The sequence below is a fragment of the Varanus komodoensis genome, unplaced genomic scaffold (genome assembly GCF_004798865.1).
Source record: "Varanus komodoensis strain SLA01 unplaced genomic scaffold, ASM479886v1 scaffold5, whole genome shotgun sequence".
Taxonomy (NCBI): Eukaryota; Metazoa; Chordata; class Lepidosauria; order Squamata; family Varanidae; genus Varanus; species Varanus komodoensis.
The window spans coordinates 49286088-49312789 of NW_025336087.1; the positions used below are offsets into that span (position 1 = coordinate 49286088).

Here is a 26702-nt window from a genome sequence, read left to right on the forward strand (position 1 = left end):
CAACCCAGCATTAGGCTCTTCTCCAGGGAGTCCTTCCTTCTCATTAGGTGGCCAAAGTATTTGAATTTCATCTTCACTATCTGGCCTTCTAAAGAGCAGTCAGGGTTGATCTCCTCTAGGACTGACTGGTTTGATCGCCTTGCGGTCCAAGGGACTTGCAGGAGTCTCCTCCAGCACCATAGTTCAAAGGCCTCAATTCTTTGGTGCTCAGCCTTCCTTATGGTCCAGCTTTCACAGCCATACATTGCAACTGGGAAAACCATAGACTTGACTATACGCACTTTTGTCGGCAGGGTGATGTCTCTGCTTTTTAGCATGCTGTCTAGATTTGCCTTAGCTTTCCTCCCCAGGAGCAAGTGTCTTTTAATTTCTTGGCTGCAGTCCCCATCTGTGGTGATCTTGGAGCCCAGGAAAATAAAATCTGTCACTATCTCCATTTCTTCTCCTTCTATTTGCCAGGAAGTGATAGGGCCAGATGCCATGATCTTCATTTTCTTAATGTTGAGTTTCAAGCCAATTTTTACGCTCTCCTCCTTCACTGGCATCAAGAGGCTCTTTAGTTCCTCTTCACTTTCTACCATTAGAGTGATATCATCTGCACAGCTGAGGGTATTGTATTTCTCCCGGCAATCTTAATTCCAGCTTGTGATTCATCTAGCCCCACCTCTCACATGATGTGCTCTGCATATAAGTTAAATAGGCAGGGTGACAGTATACAGCCTTGCCGAACTCCTTTCTCAATTTTGAACCAATCAGCGGTTCCGTGTCCAGTTCTCACTGTTGCTTCTTGACCCACATATAGGTTTCTCAAGAGACAAATAAGATGGTCTGGTACTCCCATCTCTTTAAGAACTTGCCACAATTTGTTGTGATCCACACAATCAAAGGCTTTAGCATAGTCAATGAAGCAGAAGTAGATGTTTTTCTGGAACTCCCTAGCTTTCTCCATGATCCAGCGTATGTTGGCAATTCAATCTCTAGTTCCTCTGCCTCTTCGAAACCCTGCCTGTACTTCTGGTAGTTCTTGGTCCACATACTGCTGGAGCCTAGCTTGCAGGATTTTGAGCATATCTTTGCTAGCGTGTGAAATGAGTGCAATGGGCAGTTTCTAATGCTGACCATCTCCATGGTGGCCCACCATAACTACCATTCCACAAACTCTGCTTATCTACCCTCTTCCAGAAACAAGTGTTTCCTCTTATTTCCTTTTGCTCCCAGAAGCACTAAATCTCCATTATGCGAACAGTGAGTGCTGCTTGCAAAACAGAACCCACAGGGATGCCATTCATGGATGCACATGCTTGGATTCTGTCCTATGTTGCAAAACTTGTGCTGGTGCTGTTCTCTATTCCAAACATTATTATATAAAATGTGTCAAACTACTTTTCTAATCACATATTACTTTTGTGGGGAACAGGGGTATTTCAAATTGATAGCTTTGGTAGTCTGTTAACAGTGGAATGAAATCCAAATTGTGTGTCATTGCAAAGACTAACATATTATTTGCAGCATAAAATATATCTTATGATTTATGTCACTTTTAAGCTGTTAGTTGTTAAGACATTACAGAACTCTTCTTGGTTTAAATTAGTTTTTAGCTGTCCAGTATTTGTGTACATTTTAATACAGCTCCCTAGGTTTGCTCATTCTGGAATTTGTATCCTCTATCTGCTTATTAAACCATAGCTGATAAGAAGGGATGATTATTTTTAATATTGAACACATGGATTAAATCTACAACCCATGGCAAAAAATAAAATGAAAAAGCATGTATGAGAAATGAAACAAAACGAAAACCTCCCTTAGAAACAAATCAACCAAGAGTAAAAGGCTTATAAAACTCAAAGCACTCTTGTAAAACCATGACTAGATTTAGTATGTCTGGCTAGTTCACTGTCAAAATGGAGGAAACTGTCAAAACTTCCCTTTGATGTTTGGAATGTATTGTTGCATTTTGCTCCTCCTCCAAATAGCTGAGGGCAAAATGCATTCTTTGTCTTCCTGAAAGATGTGACCTGCTTTTACACTGAACGGTACTGATTACCCAGTGAGAGTCACAATTGATGTCTCACTGGTCTTTCCATGTTTCCCACATTCACACACAACATGTGGGAACACATGATATTTGCAAAATAAGGATCCAACTCCCTTTTTTGTCTGTCTTCATCCCATTTTCCCCACACTGTGTGACTGACTTTCCCCACATGTGAGATCAGAGTAGGACTAGGCAAAGAAACTTCAAAACCGTATGGCATTTGCTATAGGAAAGAAAGCTTTAAAGAAACTTGCTAACTTGGGAATTGAAATAGACTTGTAGTCAAGTCTGAAGCACATTGAAACATTAGGATCTAGGTTCAGCTTATAGGATCTGAGCTTTTCTAGCGAATGGTGCCTTTGTTCAGAGCATATTCAACAACAGATTTTGTTACCTGTGAATGCCTGAACAAGCAACATAAAGGAAACAAGAATTTAGCACATGAATAGCACGCAAAGTAGGGTCTGTCTGTATGCCTAAGAAAAGTAAGCAATGTTTAGAATGTGAACAGGTGCATAATGGAGAAGCATCTGCCTTATTCCCAAATGGATACATGGTCTAAATGATTCATGGTAACATAAATATGCCTCTCTCTAGCTTTATCTAATTTGCATTGCTATTTTGTGTGCTGTTTACTTGAATGTGGTCAGAGAGAGAGAAAGAGAGAGATTCATGTGTGTTATTTGTAAACGTGTTCTATAAAACCATAATACAAACTTGATTATAGCTAAGACTCATGCGAGCAAGTGGGACATCCTCATGCCAGCAAGTGGGACATCCAGGGAGGAAAAAACCTGGATTCTTACTATCAGCTAGCCAGCTTTCTATCCTTCGGTAGTTCCTGATGGACTGGGAGGCCTTTATTTGCTGGTCAAAGGGATGCCCCAGCAGCAATGACTCCAAGAGGTATGACACCAACAGGGGTTCCCTTTGGGGGGAACACAAGAGCTAACCTTCTAAACTTCCTTTTGACCATTGTTTAGCTTATTCAGAGCCTGCTTTTGCTCCTTAGAACCTGGGACTGTGCCTTGGAGTGAAGAGTTTGGCAAAGTGGAGGGATCTATGTTGCTGGGGGGCGGGTCCAGTCTGTGAATTGACAGGTACATGAGGTATAGTGTGGGAGAAGGGATAAACAGATAAGGAAGATGCAGCCCAGATAGTTCCTGACTGTGCTGCAGCCCTCCTTGCATCTGCAGGTCTGGTGGGTGGACTGTGAGCCTGTCCCAAGTCTCTGGACTACTGTTAAATGCCAGGCCAAAACAAGACCTCCCTATCCATAATTTATTGATGGGTGAGGCAGCTCACCCACAGGGAGGGGACCTTCCAAAGATCTACCAGGGATTCTTCCAGTTATGTACACTGGGGTGCTTGGTCCAGAATCAGGGTAGACTTGAGAGCCAAGGAGGGGAGGTTGCTGTGGTCTATAGGAATTCCATCTCTTTCTCCAGGATCCTTGCCAATCTGGCTACCGTTCTGTATCATGTACTGGGCCAGCTGGGCAGATGAGGGGTTCTGCTGGCATACCACCCACCCTGCTGCTCAACAGACTCCCTGCTGAGCTGATGGAAGCAGTCCCCCTTGTCATACTGAAGTTCCCCAGGCTATCAGTCCTGTGAGATGTTAACATCCATGATGAAGACAGCTCAGGATTTCATGGACTTCATGACAATCATAAGAGTGTCCCAACATGTCATCAGCGCAACACTTGCACCAAAGCACGCTTTAGAGTTCATTTTTATCCCAGCTGAGCATGGGCATAGTGATCTGAGGGTGGAGAACTTTATATCAGTCCCTTTGTCATGGTCAGATCTCTATCTGTTAAGGGTTAAACCGAGTATGACAATTCCCTTTGGCACGGGTGGGGAGCCTATTCAAATAGTGCACCTTGGATCCAGTTGGTCTCCAGAGGGCCTGGGGACAGATGGTTTCTAGCTGATATGTCAAACCCCTGGAATACACAGCTGTCCTAGGTAGTTCACACAATCATTCCTGAGTACCTTCTCCTGTAGTTGACGTCCTGTAGCTCTGTGGTACACCCTGTTGAGAGAGATGACTGCAATATGAGCTGTAGCCCCTTTCTTCTGAGGCTTCAGTGCTGGGAAGCAACATGAGAAAATGAAATTGACATGAAAGTGGTGCTACATGCTATAGGTAAACAAGACTGGATCCACCAACAGCTTAATTTTTCTATAAACAAAGGCAGTAATAGAAGATACTCTCATGTTGCTTCCCAGCACTGAAGCCACAGAAGAAAGGAGCTACAGCTCATATTGTTTCAACTTTACACTCTTCTTGGAAGAAAAATATGCTTTGGGGTTTCTTTTCTAATTTCCATAGTGTGAAAACTTGGTCTAATACTATTGAACAAGTACTGTACTAGCTGTTCTGATAAAGATAAATGCTTTCACTCTGATTCTGATAACTGAAAACCCTAAAAGATATCAGGGCAGAGTTATTAACTAAGGCAAAGAATGGAGAGAGTCCTTTTCCCTACAGAAAAGCATTCTTCATTTATATTGGCACTTCTTCAGTATGATGAAGAATTAAGTTTCTCACGGATATGCACATCTTACAATCCATATGCAGAGTTTTTGCAACCTATCAACTTGCTTTTTCCAATCTGCCTTTTTTTTTTCTTTGCCTGGGAAATGTTAAGTGAATTCTGCTCTGCTTTGGGTGATGGCACATAGAAGAATAACAAAGGAAAATGCAGGCTTTGATTTGTCTATAAAGGGCAAACAAGCACATAGTAAGTACTGACACTTGAAGAACAAAAGGAAAATGCTTATAGCTATAAAAATTTTTCCAAGTGATGATGTTTGCAAACAAATGCTTTAAAGACAAACATACATTGTTTTGATTCAACATAAAATGAAGTCCGATATTAAAGACAACAAGTTGTTTTCTGCAAAAAAAAGTTCCACTGACAGTTGAAAGATTAAGAAACGATTTCCAGATTAGTGAAACAAAAAAATGTTATTTCCTCATATTTGTATATTTAGACTGTTTTGAACAGAGCCACTCTGAAAAGAGCTTCTTTTGCAAAGTCACTGTGACTTTCCTCCCATTTATCTTCCAGTATTATAATGACATTATACTAAGAATGTCTGCAGTTGAACAACTTTTAACTGCAAGCAACCTACATGCTAATACATCTAGCAAGACAAGTAGTTTCAGCACAGACTTCATACAGGTCCACATTCAGACCCCACCCCCACCACTATGCTTGATATATTTCGGTTTTTGCCATGCTGCCCTGTTTGATAATCTCTTACAAAATGTGCTATACTTTTGACACTTCTGTACAATTGTGTGTTGAGTTCTGGTTTTTTCAAAGCTCTTACTTCTGAATTTGCCAGTGAAACTATTCCAGAGTAAGTGATGATCTGACATTTTCTCAAAGTGTGTACACATGCTTATGTATACATACATATGCATTCATGTGTGTGAACTTGTTCCTAATTACACCACTGTTTCTTCTTTCTCTAGGCTAGCCTTTGTCAGAAAGTTCAAACTGGTTATCACTACGGTTTCTTCTGTGCTTGCCTCTTATATGCAGGTGGTCCGGCCATACCAAACAATGTCCAATCCGATGAGTAAGCTGACAGTTCTCAACAGTATGCATTCTCATTTCATTCTGGCCGATAATGGTACCACGGGAAAATATGGCGCTGAAGTGAAACTTCGCAGACAGTTGGAAAAACACATCTCACTCCAGAAGATAAATACAAGTAAGCAGTTTGCTTTCTATATTTTTCTGTAATGGCAGCGGTAAGACCAAATATTTATACCATAATGACATTTTATAAAATAGTCCAGATTTATATGGCATGCAAAATTTAAATGGTATGCAAAATCTCTCTCCTTTTCCCAACCAAGACGTGACGGAAAAACACTGAGATGGCGTTAGAACTGAGAGGGGGTTGCCGCCATAGGAAGCGTGTGCTGCAGGCTATGTACAAATCGCAGCCAAGTGTCCCCATCTAGTTCAGATCCTGTGATTAGTTTCTACCTTGTCAAGTAGCTGGTGTACAACTAACTGACAGCACCCTTCAGCTTACATCCACTTGTTGTGTTTCTCTGAAATCAGATGACAATGATGAGTGCGCATAAAGGAAAGAGCAAGCTCAGAACTGAAATTCCAAACAATAGTCCAAAAAAACAGGGAAAACAAATAGTACAAGTAGCAGGTAACAGGCATATGCATGTAAAACAGGTGTGTAGAACTGTGGGGGTCCTGATCCAGTCCTCTTGGTTACCTCAGAAAGACATGTTTCCTCTCCTAATGCCACCCCCTTTTTCCAGCCACCAAGCAGTTTTCTGGCTTTTGTGCGGAGTTCTCTCCTGTTCTAAAAGGTTAAAATACCCCTCCTGATGATTCGTTTCCAGCAGCAACAGCTTTACATGAAAACATGGTGGGAATTGTATTTTTCGACCTGGCAGTTTGGCTTATGGCCCACCCAGACTGAAATGTGACCTCGAGAACATCTCTAAAACAGAATTTGGCTGCTAAGCTGAAAGAGGCACTGCAGCCCTGGTGAAAGGCTCTCAATAGGAACTGATACCAAGAAAGGAGTAAACTAGATGGAAAACAAGTCAGGTTCCATAGATGGAATAGTCTCATAATGATGGTGGCCAGGATCCAAAAAGGACTGTGGAAATGTGCACAAGATGGGGCTTTACTATTTCTCTTTTGTAGCTTCAGCTCTTTGTACAAAAGGTTCCCCAAAGTTTAGGACCGGTATGACAAGCTGCATGGTCATGTCCTCAGAAGGAAACATCCTTCATTGCCTTCCAGATTCCTAAGGGGCAATTAGGCATATACCTAATCAGAAGAATATTTAAAATGCCTTGGAAAGTCGAAGCATTGTGCCTGGATTTGGCTATCATTCTGCCACTACTCCAACTGCCAAGTAAATTGCAGATATCCCCTGGTATGTCCTCAGTGTTCTGTTTGCTGCCATAACAGAAAGGAAATGCTGCTGACTAAGGTTTTCTGTGTTCACATAAAGGACATTAAAAGGTTCATCATATCAGTAGTAACAAGCAATGTGTTCTGTTAAATAAGTATTATAGAATTGGTGTATTTCGTAACATGAATGAAAACTAGCAAGATGAAAACTAAAGAGGCTTTTGTATGTGGATCTGGTTTTCTTTTCTTTTTGTCAGCCCACCAGATTAGCATAGTATTGTAGTTGCACAACATGCATTTCCCAAAGAACGCTATATATGTGCCAGTTCCCAGGTTGATGTTATTCTGGGCACAGCCCTTTGGCAATTAGTTGCTGTGTAGACCGCCACAGGAAAATTGGAGCCCAGCTCCGACTCCAGAAAAGTGCTCGGATAGTGGAGCTGGGGCTTTGAATTCAGAGCATCCTCTCTCCACCCTTGCAGCCAATGCAACTCTTCCCGTGCTGAAATGTGTGTTTGGGGTTGGGGCATGTTCTGGGAAGCCAGAAGGGAAAGACCACCTCCTCCTCACAAAGCAGGGGTAGAACATGTAGGTGGCCAAAATTGGCTGTCCAGATGTTTTGTTCTTGCCTTGCCACCCACTGGATTCCTGCAGTCCTCCGAGTACAAAGGGTCCCAGTCTGGATGCAGTCATGGTGCATTCTACAGAACTGTACCCTGCTTCCACGCAGGGGCTCAAGTGTCCCCTGCCATTATATATGTTCTTACAGGGAATTTACAGAAGGAAGGGAAAAAATTTTCTACTCCTGCAGATGCTCTTTTAGCTGCACCACTATGGTTAGCCAGAGAGGACACAAGACTGTAACACGAGCATTTTGCAAAATACACATATGTGTAGAAAAGTAGCCTTTTCCACTTGCAATGGCTCTTCTACACCAAAAGCAAATGTACAATCAGTCCTTGGAGGGTTCCATACGTGTCTTTTCCTCTTCAAGTTTTAGAAAACTAGAATTTATTTTCAGCAGTTACAGAAATATTTCCCTATGGAAGTCACAGTGTCCAACTGTATTCCCCTAAAAATAAAGGTTGGGGGTAGGGTTAGAGAGGGCTGGCTGCGAGCCCCCTTGAATTCAGTTAGAATTACTCCTAGTTAAGTGTGTAAGAGATGGCAGTGTAAGGAAGGCTTAACTTTTTTCCCCTGACTATCCCCCCCTTGTCCCATTTTTGTTTGTGCATTTTGATATCATGTTGTCATGGTATTGTGTTCAGTGGAACGCTTCTCTATTTTTCAAACATGCTTGAATGCATTTCCTTGTGGCACGTAAAGGATGCTGAGAGTTCATATGATTCTCCTCCTATTTTCTTTATTCTGCCTGTTCCAAAATCTGGCAGAAAAAAAACAAACCACTGGTTGTATCACCTAGGGTTTTTTTTTTTTTAAACTTTAATATGGCAAAGTTGAAATAAGAGTCTGTCCCAGTAGCTCACACACACCTATAATCCCCACAAGGATAATTTTACAGCTTCTGCATCTGTCATTCAGTAATGTTTCCTTTCTGTGGCCTACAGCTATCACTAGCATTTCTGTGGTTATTATTACAAGAGGACAGGTTATTATGGGGCACTAAGGAAATATATTGGATGTGTCTACTGCCATGTACCCTCTATAGAGTATATTCTCCTCAGAACTCTGATAAGCTATTATCTTTTAAACTACCAGGAGTGTAGTCCTTTGCATGCTTAGACAGAAAAATGTCCTGTACCTCATATTATGAGGCTGGGGCTTGTAGGACGTTTTTCCTGTCTAAATATGCATAGGATTGCATTCTTACTCTGTACAGTGCTAGGGTATTATCTTGCTTTGTGTAACAACAGTGTAACACAATGCCTTCACTCACACACCAGAAAACAAAATTGCTGCCAGTAAACTGGATGTTCATATTATCACATGTTCTGATGCCAGTTATAAATTTCAGGAGGCCCTTAAAAGTCCTAAGTGTCACATCAGGAGAAACGATGACACCACTTTGTCCATCACTTGCATCTACTGCCATACAAATCTGGGGTTTTATGTGTGGAGGTGGGGTAGAATATGTATCATTTCAGGGTTCCTTGTCTAGATGTTGCTATGAGCAGATTTGCTTGACTAGATGGGAATACTGTTTTGATTTGGACTGCTGGGGTAGTGCACAGCGGGGGACCCATTGCCAAGAATGTTGGTAACACTCCCGCAAATTGCATTCTGACATCTTCTGTCCTCAGAATTAAAATGAACCCTCTTATTTTGGTTTCCAAAGTATGGTACTGTTGACTCATTATTCCCTTCTCGGTTCTGAAAGGGCTTGGCTGCGTTTACATTCCTCATATTGCATTTACTCTTGAAATATGATAATGTTATATACTTCGAGCATATTTTCTGGCTCAGCTTGATATGCTTAATTTCACAGACCATTTCACAGCTAAATTCATGTATCATCCATGGACCAGTGGTGGGAAATCCTGTGTGAGAACTAAATACAGCTTAGTGCCTATAGCAGCATTGTCTGGTCTTGACTATGGAGTGATGTGTAATGCTAACGTGCTACGCTACTTTCTATAGCATGCTTTCTACACTTACAAATCTCTGCTCTCATTTAATACATCAGATGATATAGATCTTTGTTCTTGTGTGGAGAAATGCTGAGAAAAAGAATGACTAGTTCTGTGCCCTCTTTGAGTAGATGTTCCTGTCAGAATGAGCAGGGGGTGGGGGTGAGGTTGTGAATGAGAATGAGGCTGCAAATGGTGTCCATCCTGTTAAGACTCTTCCTCAGAAAGATAATTGCCTCTGACAGTCACTGCATGCCAGCAATGGGAGCAGGCTGTGTGGTGAAGAGACTTCGCAAGCAAGCTACCATCTGTTGGCCTTACAGCGCCTATCTCTGCTCCAGGCAATCTCGTTTTTGAAAAGTGATGATACAACAAAATCAAGCTTACTTGACTGAATGTGCCCAAATGTTTTTTTTTTTTTTTTTTTCCTGTGGACCAGTAGGTCTTAAATGAATTGTGGACTTTTGGCAAATTCTGGAACCTGGAAATGAGGCACAAGGAAAGGGAAATCAGTGAATTGTATTAGTAAGTGCAAAAAATCCCGAATGTGCCTCTGTGTGCACATGAAAATTCTCTCTGCTGGACACATGCGGAGAATTCTTACTCACTGGGTACTGATGAAATCCTTACTGACACCCTATTAATAAGTGCTGCTCTCTTGCATTTGCTTGTTTATTTCTGTTGCCACCACTGAATTGCATCGGACACACACCGAGTGATAATATGCATGCAAGAAGTCTCACTGAGACTCTAGCGGACCCGTGCCAGTAGCTTCCAAGATAAGTTGAAAGTGTTGGAGGCAGGTAAGTGAATAAAACTGCTCCATCTGAAATCTTGTGGGGATTCATCCTATTATTAATTTATCCCCAATTTTTTTCTCTTGTAAGGAATCCAAAGCAGCTTACATCATTCTCTTCCTCTGCATTGTATTGAGGTAGGTTAGGCTGAAGGTAGCTGATTGACCCAAAGTCCAATTAGTTTCATGGCTAATTGGAGAATGGAATTTGAATCTCCTGAGTCCCACTCTAGCCACTATACCCTGGCTCTCTTTTATAATAAAAACCACTATGTAATATGGTAATATTATAACTTTATAATAAAACCTATATAGTGTGTGATTGCACAATAACTTCTCTTACATTAATCTTACTTTAACAATCAAAGCATTATTGTCATTTTGCTTTGGATGTATCACCATATAATCGTTTACAAGAAGAAATTTTGCTTGGCAGATCTAATAAAAAGTTTCTATTCCATTCCATGCCTACAGGCCCCATTTTTAAATAGTAAACATTCTCCTTAAAGTCAGTATCAAGTCCTAGTTTCTTTATTATAGATTAACTCCATTTGCAACTAGTACACTTGTCTAGGAAACATTAAGCCTATTCATTTGTTTGCTGTGTGAAGGCTTAGTTATTATTCTCAGCTAGAGTTTTTCATTTTTTTAAAACAAATGACAAATCCATTAAAAAAAAAAAAGATCACAAACACAAGTCCACTAATACATGTCCTACATGGATGCATGATTCTTAATGCTATTTTTCTCTGATAAAATGTTTTTCTTCATTCTGAGAATTTCATTTATATATATATTCCTCATTCATTCAGAAATGTCCTTTCTAGCTTAATCTGAAGACTACTGCTATCAAAATAGGGCTTGCTTCTAGGACTATCAGTTGATAAAATAAAAACTCATGCAAAACAGAAGTGCAAGTACATCAGAACAACATAATTCTGTACCAACACTGCAAAATCATACTGCAGGTATAATATCTTCTCTGGCTTAGATGTAGATACCAATACAACTAAATTCTCTGTTGTTTAGATTGCATTTGGCTTTGCCTACCAGATGCACCATTGTTCAGCTGTAGTATCTTGCTTATATTCTAGGATTTAAAAAATGTTCATTGTAAGAGGAATTTGTTCCACAAGAACAGTTAGTTTCTGGGTTTTGCAACAAAGAAATAAAAGCAAAGCCATTGGTGTGTAGATAGGAGCAGGCAGTGCCATCTTCAAATCTGGGGCATGCTGTGGGCAATTGCCCTCAGAAGGCCACCATGTAGAAGGGCCGGACCACTGCCATCTCTCCCTGTTCATTTACCCTTCCCCTCTGCTCGCATGGAGCTAGGATATCTTCGCTTTGCTCTTTTCATTTGTCATATCTGTTACTTATTTGCTTCCTTCTCCTTGGCTAACCAATGGAAGTCAAAATGTTCTCGGTGTTGTCTCTCAGACTGCAGGGGCTGTCACCCAGCTGACAGGGTTGTAGCCGCTCATGCCTTCTTCAAATGAACCAGCAGGTTTTTTCCCTCCATGACATTTACTTAGCTGAGCATGAGCCCCTGGAGGGTTTGCCTCTGTGGCTTGTTGAGACTTGCAACTAGATTCACACTCATTCAATGGGACAAAATGAAAGGGCCACAAGATGGGATACAGCTGAGAGTTCCCAGATGGGTTCAGAGCAGAGTAGTTTCCACAGGCTCGTGTCCTTTTCCAGTAGTTGACCAGAGAAAGCAAAGCACAGTACTTTGAAAATGCTATAAAGTGAAGTCAAAATATGCCTTCTACTTTTGCATGACCCAATCCTGCTGGCAGGGATTTATGAAGAGATATAATGTGTTTCCATATAGATAGCACAATACATGAGGGTCCTTGCAATTTGCTGAGTCACTCCTACCACAAGGTTATCCTATATTACAACAACAAGAACTAATACTGTGAACTGCCTAGAGAGCTTCAGTATCAAACTGAAATTACTAATAGTCAATGTATATTAGAAAAGGGATATCCAACTCTCAGCATTGCAAAGATAGTCACAGAAAAGAGGATGAAGAGGTTTCCAAACCTTTCCCTTGTATCCCAGTAGGGGATCTTTTCTAGAATTACCCCTTTTGTCACGTTGCATTATGCCTTTGAATCCTGATTGCAGCAGGAGCACTCTTTGCTTTTTGACATCTGCTTTTTCTGTGCATGCAATCAAATAATCATAGGCAAAGAATTTAAATTAGACTTAAGGCACAATTCTATGCCAGTTTAGACTGAAAGGGGGCTATATTGCCCAGCATGCCCCAGCTAGGAGTTGTAGGCCTTTTTCCATTGAAATCGTCATAGGATTGCACTCTGAATGCTTCTGGGTATTTAAAACAAGTTTGGGAATTCAATGGGGAACAAAGTGCTCAGAAATTTCAGAGACCTGAACACCATGGTGGGAACATAAGCAGAACCAAGCTAGATCAGAGCAAGGTTAATCTGGCCCAGCATTCTGTTCCCACAGAAGCCACCCAACTGCTGGTGACATTAAATGTTTGTTTAAAATCATCTGATTCCAGAGTGATATGACTCCACAGCAATATTAGCATAATGTTAGTAACTGTTGGTGGCTGACATTTTTCCCACCCAAGGCACATCTCCCCAGTGTTTGGAAAGAACAGCAGCTCTTAGGGCTGAAGCAATAATTATGTAACGATTCACAATGGATGCGCTGGTTATCTCTGCATTTAACACTTGCATTGATTTATTGCTCGTAGAAAGGGTAGGGACTACTGAGAAAATAGGGAATTGAGGAATGGGCATGTATGTTTGCTTTTGAGAATCACAGGGGGAGTAAAAGTGTGGATCTTAATTTCCAGTACCTAACCTAATCATCATAAATCAGAAGCCAATCAGCAAATCAGCCACGCTATTTTCCTATGTGAATGCTGTTCTTTGTTCTCAGTAGAAAGTAGTTATTATGTTTCTCTTTAGAACAGCTGATAGAACACAGTAAGCCTGCTGAGAAAATAGAGAACAAATGGTGCTTTTTGAAAAGCGTTGTCTTCATATGTTTGAGGTGTAAAAGAAAATAAGGGAACAAATAACCTTGAAAATGTCAGACTGCTTTCTGAAAAATGCATCTACAATAGAGTAGTACCATACTATTTAATTATTATTAAATGGCTTATTCAACTTCTGCTAGCAGTCAGCAAGTACTCCATAGTTGTGGGTTTCAAGAAGCTACTCAACTACCTGCCCTTAGGTGCAGTATTTTGTACTCAAAACTTGCCTGATAGATACTTTTTCAGTCCTGAAAACTTCCAAGCCAATGAGCTGCCACAGTCTTTTACCCCATTGCTTGAAATCTCCCTTGCAAAGCAAATGCATTCATGGGGGGGTGTTCCACAATATTTCTTTTCTATAAAAATCTTGGTCATTTATAGAAAACCCTCATACTTCAGTGTCATGATTGGTTAGTTATCCTAGGAATAATGGAGCTTGTTGACCATAACCAGGACCATGTGCGTTCCATGATTCCATAATCCATATAATCACTCACAGTTGCAGAATTAGGTACTGTAAACAGGATTCAATATTCTAAAAAAAAATAGCTTTCATTTTAAGTTCCTAAATTTAAGGCTGTTAAGATGCTTGCAAATATTTGGGCAAACTGCAATCTTAAGAGTCAGAAATAGGTGGGCTTTGACGCCCTGCATAGCTGTTTGGTGTCTACAAGATTGGCAGGTACAAATTTTAAAAATGCAAACTCAGAAGAGATGTACCAAGCTGTTTGATCTGCATCATTTTATTCAGCCCACAGAATTCAACATGTAGGGCAGCAGGATTCCAGTTCAAATATTTTAACCAGATCCAGCACTGAGCATGAAACTTCAACCAGAAATTTTTCCTCAAAAGAAGGTTTATTCTTCCTTGAAATGATTTCTCTTGTAGTAGAAATTAATTTACCTCCTACTTTTGGACAATGGACTGACTAAAAACTTGGCTTCTAATCAGCAATAATTGTGTGTGTTTCCTATGGGATTTCTTTGGAGTATTTTGCTTTCCATGCAATGTTTCCACATTCACAGTAGAAGTATTTGTTTGCTTAAAGAACAGTTCAAAATGTATACATTCTATTTAATCCAGACTGCTGCACAGAGCAAAAAACAGCAAGATGTCTTCTGATTTGTCTGCAAAATGTAACCCAAAACATATTTTGCTGATTTACCTTTCTTGCCTTCATGTAAGTATATCGACAAAAATAATTAGTATTACTTTGCCAAAATGATTTAAATCCCAGGGCAAATGTCTAGTACCAGACTTAAATTTAAATAATGACAATCTCTTCTGTAATGTTTTTAGTAGCATATATAGTAATTTTTAATTCCAGCTGAGGTAGATATATGAATCTAAGTTTGTTTTTCCAGAGCAAGAGTAAAAATGGACTGGAGGAAAATGTAGGGGAGGTTCAAGTTTGAGTGGCCAGCTCTAACACTGCAAAGTGTCTGCAGTGCCGCGTAGCCATGTGACCCGTGGGCTTCCCTTTGTCATCCTATGCCTGAGAATATATGAAGGGGGCTGGGAAGGCAAAGGGACGTTCAACCGTCATCGCCAGCATCTCCTCTGACCATTGCACCACCATCAGATACATTGGAATGCTCATTTGCTCACGTTCCGATTTCCCTTTCACCTTCTGTTCAGCAGTCAATGCATTTCTATATGCTGGGGGTGCTTCCCTGGTGTCTGGTTGTGGCTGGGAACTAAGGAGGGGTGACACTCCTGAAACGGGATCCAGAGACAACAGAGGTTACAGCAGGTAGGCAGGTCCTGTGATGGAGCCCCAGTAAGAGGCTGGTCCATCCTTTCTACCCAGTCAGAACGCCCAGATGCAGTACCAGTTGCCAGCGATTTATGGACATCAGAACTACTTGTGCTCGTGGGCTTTCCCTTTGGAATCCATTGTGTGACATTTTATTCAAACAATGTGTGGCAGTGTACCCATGCTGGGCTTTAGGCTGAAGTTTAAATAAGCCATCCATAATGCTGAGCCCCAACCCCAAAGTAGGTTTGGCACCATGGGTAGTTCCTTAAGATCTCAGACTATGCCCCTGAGATGATACACTGTGCCATTGATATGGGAGTCGCCAGCCTCTGCTTTTGCTTGGATCCTGCAAAAGACGCCTCTTCTTTCTGGAGATGGAGCATTTTCTATTTAGTAGAGCTCTTCTGCTGGCCAAATGAGGGATGAGAACATATTTGCCGATTCTTCCAGCAGCCACCCATGTTTCCTGAAAATCTGCTCCAGATCAGTGGGAAGGTGGCAGTAGGGCAGCAGAGGGACGGGGAATTGAAGCAGAATAAAATCTATCCCAAGATATTATGACTTGCAGCAGTGCCTCATAAAATAAAATGCATTCACTGATCTTTCCTCTTTTTCACCTATCATGTTGCTTTATGATTTTGCTCCACAAAATATCCAAATGAGTTTTCAAGTGAAATATTCAAATCTTGGCTTCAAATATAGATTAAGAAATATAAGAACTTCGGTAAATTCTTTGCAACTGCTAAAGTGAAAATAAAATTATTCGTTTCACCCAGTAATGATATGAATCTAGAAAGAATATGATGATGAGGACTTGGTTTTTGTTTGTTTCTTTGACCAAATTAGACAGACAGACAGATTGTAAATCATGTTTCCCATGGGGCATGATCAATGTATTGGTTTGTCAAATAATACATTTTGACACAAATGTTTGATACCTTTCAGTCAGGAATATTTGCACTAGGTAGTGAAAACTGCATTTTTTTAAGTGTTTACATTCCTACATTGAAATCTGTCTATTCCTGAATATTTTTGCCCATTGTCTAAAGTCTAAAAGCATTCAAATCCAACTGAAGTTCTAACACCCAACCAACCAACCAACCATTCATTAAAAGCAATGCCCCAATCAATGTTTCTGAGACATTCCATCCCATTCCACATAACATTCCAGAGCCTCAACCTCTCAACCCCAACTCATCATTGATTCAGTGCTGTGTCAGCTGTAGAGTGAAGCACAAATATGGGTGTACTGAATATTTTTGAATCTTTTATATGAAACACTCATTTTCTTCCTGGCAAGAAACATTCTCAGCCACAGGGTTTCCCTCTAATACCAGAAGAAATGACGGTGGTTATCACAATATGCTGCTGCAAGGCAAATATCAGGAATTCAGGGGAGGGTCATTCCCTTAGGCATCCTGATTCATGTTGCAAATACAGCTGATTCAACTCTCCTGACATTTCTACTTGAGACTGTGTCAGTGTTTTTCTGCAGGAATATGCAGTTGTATAATAATATAATGGGAAACAGATTTGACTTCATTTGACTGTGGAAATAAATAATTGCCTGTTCAAACACACACAGACAAAATTGCAAGCTCAGTTCTATTTCTTATGTCGCTCTGAGGTCTACCCAGGGAGCTACACTGCCAAATGCGCACTAGGGCAAAGACCCACTAAACACTGCTGTCAAGATTGTAGTTAACTTTCACTGCAGAGCTACAGATTGAATACCTGGGAGCTGAAGCATATCACAAAATGGGCAGCTTTGCTGCAAGACTTAATTGCAAATGACTTGCGGATGGAGAAAGGGGAGCATCCCATTCTCATTCTTGTACAAGTTACAGGTTTCCTAATACAGTGCATGCGAACAATCTCTGCAGAGATGAACAGGCAGGCAAATAAGTGGAACCAAAGGTCAGAAAGGACTGCACCGAACAGTACAGGAAAAAGAGTACCTCTAGAAAAATATATTTTGTAAAAATATGAGTTCACTACAGCTTCAACTGACAGAAAATGTTCCTCTTTTCAAGTAGCACATTGGACAGTATGGAATATATGAATAGAGAGGAACTATAGTTATATAATTCTTTTATATAACATGAAAATATTGCCATTCACCTTGTGTTTTATATCTAGGGGCCATTACCTTGCATTATTATTGCAGAAGACATGAATAGACATGATCAGTTATTTCTTTGCATCTTCAGCTTTGTATGCATTTCTCTAGTATAGAGAGACCAGAATACCTTAGCTGTGAAAACAGAAGGATTCAAACACTTGTATAGTCACCTTTACCTAACCTGTACTTCCACATTGATCTTTTAAATACTGCAAATAACTTCTTGTTACTTGCTTCAACTGAAAACAGTTCTGAAATGTCTAATCAGTTTACTAAGGGAAAAATATCAAAGTTCTGTCGAAAATATGACAACTCATTAAGGGAGATGCAAGTCTGCAATTGAAAGGGGCATCTTCTCTCACCCAGCAGCAGGTACTGGTTAGCAGAGACATGGGCAGCTTTGGAGGCATGCAAACCATTTCTCTCCTTCTCTCTCTATCTCCTCCTCTCCCCCTCTCTCTCGCACTCATGCGCGCGCGTCCGCGCACATACACACACACACACACACACACGGACCTGCCCAAGCAATGCTTTTCAAGCTTTCTGCACCTGATTAAGGAGTGAAGGTGTCAAGCATGTGAGGCAGGACATTTCAGTGTAACTTCATTTTAATTTTCCCAAAGGCGCATCTGTAGAATAACAAAGGGTGTGCCACTTCTAAGTGCCAGCAGTGTGGCAGAAAAGTTTGAGAGTCACTAGCAACCTGGACCAATGCAGAAAGGTGGGCAGAGGCCACTCCTGGAAGCTCCAATTGCTATTCCTGAAACTGAACATGCCACTGAATCTATGAGAACCAATCATCCTCTGGATCAAATGGTTGCTCTTCAGAACCATATAAGACGGTAGCAAATTTTTCTCTCCTCCCTTTTGGCAAGCTTAAACTTGGAACACAGCTCTTTGTCCGGAGCCATGGTTCAGCCCATCATTCTAACCTCCTCAAGCTAGATAACGCTGCGTAACAGTGGACCAACTATAGAGCAAGTTGCCTTTGCACTGCTGATATCAACATCATTTCTGGTACATTGATGCATAGTCTGAACAACTGTCAAATTGTTACTGTTGTACAGCTAGCACAAGATATGTATCTCCAGCACCTATGTCCAGTGGATTGCACATTCCTTGACCAACTATAAGTGCACTCCCATTGCAATATTGATATATCTTTTAGCCAATGAGTGTTTGTTATTTCTTAATAGAACCTTTTCAATTCTGTCAACTCACTTAACTCCCTTTCTACTCTCAGATAGATAGATCAAATTAAATTTGAAAATACTAATATCAGAAATGGCTGTGACCACCATTCCATGTTTTCCATATGTGATAACTCTGTATTTATCAGCATAAGAAAGTATTTTTTTTGTTTGTTTGTTTGTTTTCCAAAACCAGTATTGCTGTGAAGATAAATGTAATTGTAGGGCATCCGCTACAAAAGTAACTGGACATACAAATGAACTTAACATGTATTTCTCCCTTGTTCTCAAATGGGTTAAAATAGAGTATCAACAAGGCATTATTTAATGCATAAAGGTGTATGAAAGAAAATATTGATTCATTCTTCTGAATCTGCAAATTGAAGAGAATAGGTTCTTTTTTTCTAAACTGATAACCAGTTGATACAATGTACCAGGAAATATATAGAATTATTTTTCTTATATTTAAAAAGAAGCATTTTGGTTCTGGCTTTTTATCCTTCCAGATAAAGTTGGCCAGTAATCAATTTTGCCATTGCCACTGCACTGCTATGCATACCTACTTAGAGGTTAGCCACAAGGAGAAAATACCCAGTTTAATGTGTATAGATTGTAATGTAAGGATGTTGTTCCTTTGAAAGTTTCATAGGAATAAACTTGAAAAAGTAGATTTGGTAACAGCATAATAACTACTGTTATTTGTTGCATGAAATATAAATTCAATTTCTTTCATTGTTCAGCCAGCGACACAAATTAAACAATCACAATGTAGATGTATCAGCCTTGAACATACTTAGAAATTTTATACCTAGATGCCTTATTGGCTAATTAGCCCAATGAAAAGCCTTTTATTTGTTTTAGGGATTTATACTTAGCACTACTTACAGAAAATAAAAAATTATAATAAACATAGCTCTTTTACAATCGTATTACCATTCATATGTAACATTTTTGCTTTGTCTTTACGTATTTCATGAACACCCAGTCTCTTGTACTTAGCAATGCTCCTATTTAGATTTAGTAACTATTGTTTAGGTTTAGTAATTATTACTAAATCACTATTACTGTTAATTTAATTGTGAAGTCCAAATGTCCAAGGATCCCCTACTCACTGCTGTCAGTAACTCACAAGCCATCTTAAACAATGAAGCTGACCAAAGGTATCCTTAGCAAATTTCTGTAGTTAAGAAGAATGGTGACGCGCAGCCATTTCTGTTATTTGCGGCATTGCTATTACATTGTGGGAAATTAAAATTCCTCAGCGGTTCAGCAGTGGGTGAGTGATCTGGTGGACAAAGTAGCTAAGAAAGAGGTGGCTTATATCAGGGGGAGCATACTGAGTTTCAGGAAATCTTGAGCCGTTTCCTGAACCTATTCGAGGAATGGTAATTAAATTCTGGTGAGCCGTGGCAATACTCCTGGACGGGATCTGAGCCTGTCGCCCATACTCCTTGTTCTCCTTTTTCTCTTCAGTCTGTTCCTCTGCGTAGTTGTCAGTGGTAGAAGCGAAATTAGGGATACATTCTGTGGCTTAGCACCAATGTGCAGTTGATTTGTGGTCTTGGATCAAGGGGTATCTAGTTCGATTTTTAGTTGATAACTTGATTAATTGATAAGTGAAAAGTCTCTTTGTATTGTATTTTGATCTGTTAAAGTATTGCTTACAAAACCAAAACAAACCTAAGTGATCCTATAATACATTAATACTTCATGGAATGCCAGTTTGGATTCTTGAAAGGGCTTGGCACTTAAGCTAAACTGAAGGGCAGAAATCTCTATTGCTGTCATAAGATCAAGGTCTGGAACATTGTGAAATATAATATGCATGGATAATTCTAGAAGCTAGAGGATATTCACAGCTATATTCAGATGTTTCCTTGATGTTACAGGGGATTGCTCTGTTAACTTCTTGCCTTTCAAAAGCAAAGTACTCCCAAAGTACTTTTGTCATAATAATGAATTTGGGCATATTGTTAACATACTAAAGTTAACTAAGGACTGCCTCTTAATACTGCTCTTCCTTAATAACAAAGTCAATAATTTCAGGATGCTTCCTTCTTTTTGTGTGATTTGCTTGATATGCTGGCTTTGCTTTTGTTTTGCTTTTGTTTGTTTTACTCAGGGATTGGACAAGGGGTCCCAGTGGTGGCTCTCATTGTAGAAGGAGGACCGAATGTAATCTCTATTGTCCTAGAGTATCTGCGTGACACTCCCCCGGTTCCAGTCGTGGTGTGTGATGGCAGCGGCCGAGCTTCTGACATCCTTGCATTTGGGCACAAGTACTCAGAAGAAGGAGGGTGAGTCTATTGCCAGGATAGTTTGCTGGAAGAAGTTTTTCTCTGCATGGATTGCCATTTTAATATATTTTTTCATTCAACTGCACCAAAAGCATAATTATGTTGAAGATATTAATGGGAACAACTGTCACTATAGTTGACAGCTAACAGACAATACCACTAGGAGAGGCTCCATAGGTGCTCCAATACATGGAGCTTGTTTATGAGTTGCATTGCACATTCAGTTCAGTGAAAGAGTCAGTGATATGCACACATTTCCTTGCTTGATCTGAGCTCTTTTTTGCACTGAAATTAAGGAGAATACTTTTGAAGACCCAAGATCCCCATATACAGTTGCATAGCATAGTGGCAAGCAAGTGGAGTATAGGTCCAGTACTTTTTCCATCAAAATAGTGATTATGTAATCCGCCAGAGTCCTATTTGCCAGTGTTATGAGTGGCAGGGGAGAAGGCAAGAGGAATGGGGCTGGCCTAGAACCCGACCCTTTGTTGAATAGTCTAGTCTCATACAGTGAGTTGCCCAAAATCATCCCATAAACTTCATGGCTTCTCAGGAATGTGAATCAAGGACGCCCCAAGCAATGTCCAGTCCATACATCATCCATTCCCATTGTACTATTCTGTGACTGTTAGCTGTCCTAATAAAATTAGTATATGCTTTGTACTGTTCCTGTCTGTGGGGTCATGACTATGGGCTCCATTTGGGAATGTGGCTATGAGGCTGCCACAATGATTAATTATTTGCTGTGAAGCCTGGTATATCTCCATTGTCACCTCTTTCATAAAATTATTCACAGAAGTCTGGAACATGTGTCAACTTTTGTGAAGTTTTTGATTAATAAAAAAGTAAATAAATAGCAACAGAAAACTAAACAAACCCAAAACAAAAGCTCCTACACCTTCCAGTATTCCCCTGCCAACAGTCCTGGCTGTGGAATGCTGGGAGTCATAAGACTTTTTTGTCCCTAAATATGCAGAGCATTGCACTCTTAGGCAAATAGGAAATGGACTCTGAATTTGTGTGGCGCATCCATGAAACCAGACTTTTGAACAGAGGATATTAGTCTCAAAGCTAATTTGTTTCTGTCTAATTGTGCTTCTTCCCTCCATTTGAATATCTTAATGTTCTGAAGCTTTCTCAGTACCAGCTACAGTTCAGCTGAGGTAATGAAACCCAGCACAATCCTTCCAAGCTCCTGCTTGCAGTGCCCAATGTGCCAGCCTGAAATAACACATTAATATATTATTTTTAATTGTAAATACAAAAGGGATAAATAAATATTTTTAAATGTTATTTTTTTCTGAAGTCTAATTTGTCATTTCATGTGGCTCTTTTGTATCCCTGATTGAAATGCTTTGAAAATTTTATTGCCTGTGGTGGAGCCGAAGGATTAACTTCTGTTCCCCGCCATGCTAATTCCCTGCTGGCCTTGGTGAATGTAAGAACAAGAGCAATAGTGCTAACTGCATTCTCCTTCTGTTTAACCTGTCTGAAAAATCCATATGAGGATTCGGTTTCAGGAACTTACTGGAAAACCACATTTTCTCATTCGCATGCACTGGTGGTGTGTCCTGAGTACACGATGCCTTCTTACAGCAAGACACAACGGATAGACTTCATACCTGAAAAGCAGTACAATAGGCAGAAAAGACAAGACTTTAAAGAAAAGATGGCTGAGACCATGGCTGAGATATAGCCCTACCATGGCTAAAGATAGGGCTACCCATGCAGTTCATGGTTTGCATCTTTGGGATTCATGTGGAGAATGGCTTCGGCTCTGGGCTTCACATTGGCCCATACCCCTTGGCAGATCTTTGCACCTGACACCCTTCACACCTGCACAGTCACTGCCTTCCCAGCATCCAGGACCAACTATTGCCTTTTTGCCACCTATAAAGGTCGTCACCAGCACCATCTCCTGTAGTGGGGCAGGGTGGAAGTGCTCCCAAGTTAAGAGCATGGGACTGGGACTCAGACGATCTGGGTTCTAGTCCCCGCTCAGCCATGGAGCCAACTGGGTGACTTTGGGCCAGTCACAGACTCTCAGCCCAGCCTACCTCACAGGGTTGTTGTGGGGATAAGATGGAGGAGGAGAATGATGTAAGCTGCCTTGAGCCCTTTGTAGGAAAAAGGCAGGATATAAATCGAAACATAAATAAATAAATGTTTTGAGCATAAGATATGTGGAATGCTTGCTCCAGACATGACGTTTCTGCTCATCGGCACACAATTGGCATGTTTGGCAGCCCATTGGAGGGACATGCCCAGCATCACATTTTTGTCCAGCCAAATTGTCCAACCATCTCTGTCGCCAGTCTGCCTGCTCAGTTTTAGCTGAGAACATTCCTCATTACGCCATCACAATTCAAAAAATATTACACATAAAGAAGAGTATGTTGAAAGTACTACTGCAACCTGAAGAATGCCTCTCCTTAAAGTCATTTCTCTGTGTCTTAAGATCTGTAGGGGAGACTTTCTGCAAGCCACGTTAGGGAACAGGAACTTTCGGACACCTAAGGAAACCACCTTCTTTGCTGCAGTACCTATTCAAGGAATACCACTCCCAAGCTAGTCAGTCTGCCCCAAGGGGGTATTAGCTTTTAATGTTTATGACTGCATTTGTTTTGCTATTTTTATCCTGTTTGGTTTGTTTTTAAGTAGCATACCTTTGACTCTGGAAGCCAGGAATGGATTTTCTGGTGGACTGGGGATAGAAGGTCTGTGTCCTGAACTTCTACTGCTGCTATACCCAAAACTACTTTTAATCTAAGACTCAGCACATCAGATATAATGTTCAAGGACTGGATCAGGCTATCAAAGGCCTATTCAGCCTGCATGTTTTATAGTCTTGCTAATATTGTAGCATTTTGTTCAGGCGAAAGGAAGAGCCTTAAGTTTCTGTACCTGTGGGCGGTGGGGAGAGGGAGAGAAAGAAGGAGAGCGATGGATGGAGAAATAGCTCGAGTTTCCTGTAACCTTGACTGAGCCAGTTTGAACCAGTTTTGCAATACATTTCAAAGTCTGTTTATTGGAATGAGTTCTTTTAAATGGAAGGTATGAAAAGAATACAGGTAGGTGTTTTCCTGTCTCCTGATGCCAGCATTCTTATCAGAACAGTGACAATTTTTCTAATTTTCATTGAAAATTCTGGATATATCCTGCAAATAAGAGAAGGAAGTTGTCTGTTTCAGTTCATTTAGTGCTGACATACTTGATCTATCCTATATGGTCATACCTCTACATTGTTCTACATCATTCAAGCTCTTAAAAAAAACTAACTTTTTGAATCTTGGAAGTGGAATAACAATACACACTACGAATAAGGTAGTTTGTGTATGCAGAAGTTCCTGTTTCATTTCTGATATGCAAGTACATTTGGTGCAAACTTTTAAATGGAAGGAGAGGATGGGTTTCTTCAGCATGCCCAATTTAGTTTCATTTAGCATGTCTTCACTCCTTTTGTTGCTTCTGCAGTAATATTTCCCTTTGCAAATGTTGCAATACTGAAATGACAATAAAAAACCCACAGTTATATTGTAAGTTTCAGTGCAGGCAATTCAGCTTCTGAACCTTCCTAAAGAAAGGGCTCATGCAGTGACATTGAAGGATGGGTTACAGATAAATAGCAGCAGGATAGAGAGACCTGAAGAAGAGGAATAAAATTATATTTTGTTGCATTGCCCGACCTCACCATAAAAAGTACTGTGAACAGTAGCATAGAACTGGCAGTAACTACTACTGATCCCAAATGATTAAAAAAAGGGAAGCTATGACACCCTGAAGTCATCTGGTAACAACCCACTAAATCATTTAGAGTTGGCTATGGACCAGATTCTGAAACTCAACTGTTCATTGCAGCATAGCAGGCTTCACAGCTGAAATGCAATTTAGTGCTATGTGTGTTATCCTTTCTGAGAGAGGGCATCAGTTCAAAAGAGATTTCCCTGTCAGATAGAAGGATGCCAGGGCCCTGTCAGCGGGCTTTACTGGATCTGCCAGAGCAAAGAAGCAAGTCATTCTGCTGGGATGCTTGTTCTTTAGTATGTTTGGCAGAGGGCTAGACTGCCAAATGAAAGAATGAACTCATTCAGGCACCACTCTGGCAAATATTATTCCCTGTGTTGAAAATGATTTTATTGAAGCAAATTACTTCTAAGTGCTGCTGTGCCTGTTTGAGTGACAGGCAGGATCACTGTCTTAAGGTTTTAGCTTAGTATGTTTCATATGTTCCCTGAAATATACTGAATTCAGGATTCAGTATATTCACAATATCAACCTCTCCAAGTTGCTTTCATATCAGATATCTTTCTGTAAACACAAAAGTGCTTGATTATCAGATACATGTTCGTACAACTAATGTACACCTCCAGCTCCCCAAAGTTAGATGCTTTCATTATAACAACCAAGGAAATTTTTCACAGCCCTGGAACCCACATGGTGCCAGATTTCCTCCAATCAATCAGATGCTAGTTGTGACCCACGTTTACTGCTTGTAACACAGTAACCTTTTTTTTAAACTACTCAATCACCTGTACCTAAAAATATAGGTGCATAGCAGTCCTGCATTTTCTCTTCTCTTTCTCTCAATCTCTCTCACTCTCATTCTCTCTCTCTCCCTCTCTCTCACACACATATCTTTGGAAGCAAATTGTCATATTCCCCATAAGAGTGGGAGGTTGCAAAGGCAACTGAAGGAATGAGAAGAACCCAAGTATCATGTCTGTGTATGTGCATGCAGGTGTGCACACCTTGCGTACTTCTTTATAAATGTTTGTGGATCCCTAAGAATGCTAGTGCTCTAATTTGGGACCAGTCGCAGTGCATCTTCGGGACTTCTGTCATCACGGTATTTCTACATAGGAGGATGCCCATCAGTTCTATCTATAACAAGCACAGCATGGTCAAAAGGAGTTTCCTGCATGTGTCTCTCCAAGTCAGATGTATATGTCAGGTTTCTGCTTAACATACCATGTAGGTGCAAACCCTTGGAATATTTGCAGTGGTGATAAGGGTATATAATGGTACCCCCTTGTATATCTTTGAATATCAGATATGAGGGCAGGGAGTGAAGGAAAGCGATCAATTCCATCGTTTAGGGGTTTTGTTAAATACACTCCATCTGTATTTTGCAGATTATCAGGCATCTTTTGTTTCATCATCAACTCATTGAAGAAATCAGATTTTTTTCTAAAGCAAATTTGGGCAAATGTGTGTCTGCCCTGGTGGAAATGTGACCAAATCTCTCTCACTCTTTGGAATCCAAGTAACATGGAAAAAGCTGGTCCACTGACAAATCCTGAGGCTCAATTTAGAGAAATCCAAGTGCATTTGAATCCAGTGTAGATGCCCTTGACATCTCTACCTCCATGCCCGGCTTATGAATGCCAGGAGGCATTTGGCCGAGTGCTGCTAGAAAGAGAATGCAGGACTCAGTGGACCATGGTTTGATCCAACGAGGTGATCCAGCAAGGCGATTCAAAAACCCCTGTGTCTTGTGGCAGGATGCTACTTCATATCCTTCTCCAGTGCACTGTGGTGTGGGATGCAAAACATTAGGAAGCTAATTGCCCTTGTAATCGCTATCAAGGGAAAACATCAAATTATACACTCTTCACACTGTAGCTGCTGTTTTGACCTGCAGTTTGCTGACACACCTGTCACGAAAGAAGAATGTGGAATCAGAACTGATTGTAAAATATGACTGACAAAAATAATCAGATCTTCTTTCCCTTTGGTATTTGCAGTGGGTTCTTTCCTGGCATGGATAAAATGTCCTCTGATGCATTAAAAGATGTATAGAATATAGGTTTCAGGCAACCCATCACAAGGTTTACATCTAATAGTTATTTTTGCAAGATCTTCTAAGAGATGTTAGCTGCTTTACCATCAACATATCCATTTAGCAACCTATAATCTGTTTCAAAACCTATCATCTGTCAGTTTGTGTTGGTACCATTCTTCACAGTAACAAACAGCATGGGAA

At 40.5% G+C, this 26702-nt stretch overlaps 1 protein-coding gene across 4 annotated transcripts in view; it reads left to right on the forward strand.

Moving 5' to 3' along the window:
- The window catches only part of TRPM3 (transient receptor potential cation channel subfamily M member 3), a 372035-nt gene that overhangs the window by 255276 nt on the left and 90057 nt on the right, over window positions 1-26702 (forward strand). For all 4 annotated transcript variants that reach the window (XM_044446645.1, XM_044446646.1, XM_044446647.1 and 1 more), the window contains exons 6-7: window positions 5595-5766; window positions 20545-20719. In XM_044446645.1, coding sequence (XP_044302580.1) covers window positions 5595-5766; window positions 20545-20719 — 347 coding nt within the window. The remainder of the gene's footprint in view (window positions 1-5594; window positions 5767-20544; window positions 20720-26702) is intronic.